The following is a 2829-nucleotide window of genomic DNA, read 5'->3' as shown; positions in this document are numbered from 1 at the left end:
GATATTTCACAACATAGTAGGAAAACAGTTATTAAAATCCTAGCTGATGCAAACACATAATCTTATATTTTTAAGGAAAGAACCTAAAAATTCTCAAATTTAGACCGCTTTGAAAGGTTCAGACCGAAGAAAAAATAAATTAAAACAAAATTCTTTTCTACTTGTACATTGCATTATGTATATTATACATAACCATACCATATGTGAAGGAGTAGAACTAAACATAAAAAATGGAGAACGCGATCCCTGATTGTGCTGGTGCACTAGAGTTAGAACACGAGCCAACACCACCACCCTCTTCTTTATCTTCTGCTTCACCAACAAAGGCTGGAGGATGGAGATCCATCAGATACATCATTGGTAATTCCATCCATCTTCTATATTTTACGTCACAATTAATCTTCATTCTTCTAATGCACCATGCTTGATTTGCAAAGGAAACGAGTCCTTCGAGAAAGTGGCATCCATGAGTTTGGTAGCAAATCTCACAGTCTACCTGCTCTCAAATTACAATCTGAGTGGCATATATGTGGTGAATGTGGTGCAAATTTGGAATGGATCCTCCAACATCTTCTCAATAATTGGAGCTTTCATTTCTGATACCTATCTGGGCAGGTTCAATACCCTCTTCTTCGGCAGCATTTCCTCACTTCTGGTAAGGAAAATCACATGCATCTTCCTGCACATAAATATTTTCATTTCTGACTCCTCTTTCAATCATCAATTTCTACATTCCACCAGTATTTACCCTTGCAATGCTTCATGTACCTTCCAATAAGTATTCATGAGAAAACAAATGCTAAACTATTCACTGATTGACATATGAAATATCTATTCTAGTCTGATATATCAGAATGTGATAAATCATATAAACTGTCAGATAATTAGAAAGCTATATTGTTTGGTTTTAGACTTATTGTTATACTGTGATTGAACATTACAAACACTGAAGTTTCAAAATTGTAATTGCTGCTCTAATTACCGAAGGAAATCACAAGTTTTGGTTGTACTTGACAGGGTATTTTGACCATAACCCTAACAGCAGGTATACATCAACTGAGACCCCATCCCTGCGACAACAACAGTGATCATTGCCAATCTCCACAATCCTGGCAGCTAGCGGTTCTCTTTTTAGGTCTTGGACTGTTATCCATAGGAGCCGGTGGCATTAGGCCATGCAACATTGCTTTTGGTGCAGATCAGTTTGACATCAAGACAGAGAAGGGTAGGGCACAACTTGAGAGCTTCTTCAATCTGTGGTACTTCAGTTTCACCATTGCACTTGTTATAGCACTCACAGCTGTTGTCTACATTCAAACCAGTGTGAGTTGGACTCTAGGCTTTGCTATTCCCACTTGCTGTCTTGCTTTGTCCATAGCCATCTTCCTACTTGGCCGCCACACTTACATTTGCAAGAAGCCTCAAGGGAGCATCTTCTCAGACATGGCCAGAGTAATTGCAGCAGCCTTTAGAAAACGCAAGGTGCAGGCTTCTGGTAGAACCCTTTATAATCCTGCTCCCACATCGGGGGAGGAAGCAGAAACTGTTCAGACAGAGAGGTTCAAGTTCCTTGACAAGGCTGCTATAATAGTTGATCCTAATGAGTTGAATGACCAAGGCATGGCTAGGAATAGTTGGAGACTTTGCAGCTTGCAACAAGTTGAACACTTGAAATGTCTGTTTGGAGTTCTACCGGTGTGGGTGGCAGGAATTTGCTGCTTCATTGTGATGGACCAGCAAAACACTTTTGGGGTGCTTCAAGCTGTTCAATGCAATAGGTCAATTGGGCCCCACTTCAAGGTCCCACCTGGTTGGATGAACCTCACATCAATGATAGCTCTTTCATTTTGGATATTCGTTTACGAGTGTGTCTACATTCCCCTAGGCAGAAAACTTGGTAAAAAGGCTCCAAGATTAGCCATGAAGCAAAGAATCAGAATTGGGATTTTGTTGTCCATCTTATGCATGTTGGTAGCAGCAATTGTTGAAACGAAGCGTCGTGATTTAGCTTTGAAACATGGTTTGTTTGTTTCACCATTAAGCTTTGCATGGTTGCTGCCTCAGTTTGCACTATCAGGCCTCAATGAGGCGTTTGCTGCTGTTTCCATAATGGAATTCTTCGCCTTGGTAATGCCAGAGAGCATGAGGACTGTTGCTGGGGCAATCTTCTTTCTGAGCCTGTCCATTGCAAACTACATGGGTTCCTTGATTGTCAATATTCTCCATAAAATAACTTCTAGCAATGGAAAAACATCATGGATAGGGGGTCATGATTTGAACCATAATAGGCTTGACAGCTACTATTATGTCATCGCTGCACTGGGAGGTTTGAATTTCATCTACTTCAATTTGTATGCATGTCGTTATTGTGACAACAAGAACAAGCACAACGTCAAAACAGAGGCACAGCAAGAGCATTCAAACGTTGTGGGAGAATCATCTGAACCAAATGATGAGGAGAAGGCATTGGATACAACAGGCACCACAAAAAGGGCAACATGAAAAACTAAACAAGTTCAAGTTCTTTAGTGCTGCTGTACATTCATTTCGTAGATTTTCTTTCTCTTTGAGGAAACTAAATGTAATTATGTTTTGGCGTAGTTTTTGTCTTTTACTTTTTATCCTTGTGTCTCAAACACTTAGTCATTAAATAATAGTTTAGAACTTTTAGTTCAAAATTTGCTTCCTTAAGTTTTAGACTTTCACATATATATAAATAGATAAATCTCTTCTTTCACAAATTTAAGTTTATTTCGGTTTTAGTTTACCTCTTTAGTTGTCTCCCATTTAGAGACAAAAATCCTTTTTGTTTATTCACATTTTCCCATC

The 2829-nt window shown here is 39.1% G+C and overlaps 1 protein-coding gene across 1 annotated transcript; it reads left to right on the top strand.

The window, feature by feature from the left end:
• The first annotated feature begins 233 nt into the window (after nucleotides 1–233).
• On the top strand, nucleotides 234–2629 carry LOC114179655 (protein NRT1/ PTR FAMILY 2.8). The gene is made up of 2 exons (XM_028066068.1): nucleotides 234–655; nucleotides 1018–2629. The coding sequence occupies exons 1-2, from the start codon at nucleotides 467–469 to the stop codon at nucleotides 2500–2502; spliced, it is 1674 nt and encodes a 557-aa protein (XP_027921869.1). The 5' UTR covers nucleotides 234–466; the 3' UTR covers nucleotides 2503–2629.
• Nucleotides 2630–2829: the final 200 nt, after the last annotated feature.

The sequence above is a fragment of the Vigna unguiculata genome, chromosome 3 (assembly GCF_004118075.2).
Source record: "Vigna unguiculata cultivar IT97K-499-35 chromosome 3, ASM411807v1, whole genome shotgun sequence".
Taxonomy (NCBI): Eukaryota; Viridiplantae; Streptophyta; class Magnoliopsida; order Fabales; family Fabaceae; genus Vigna; species Vigna unguiculata.
This window is presented reverse-complemented; position numbering and strand designations above follow the sequence as displayed.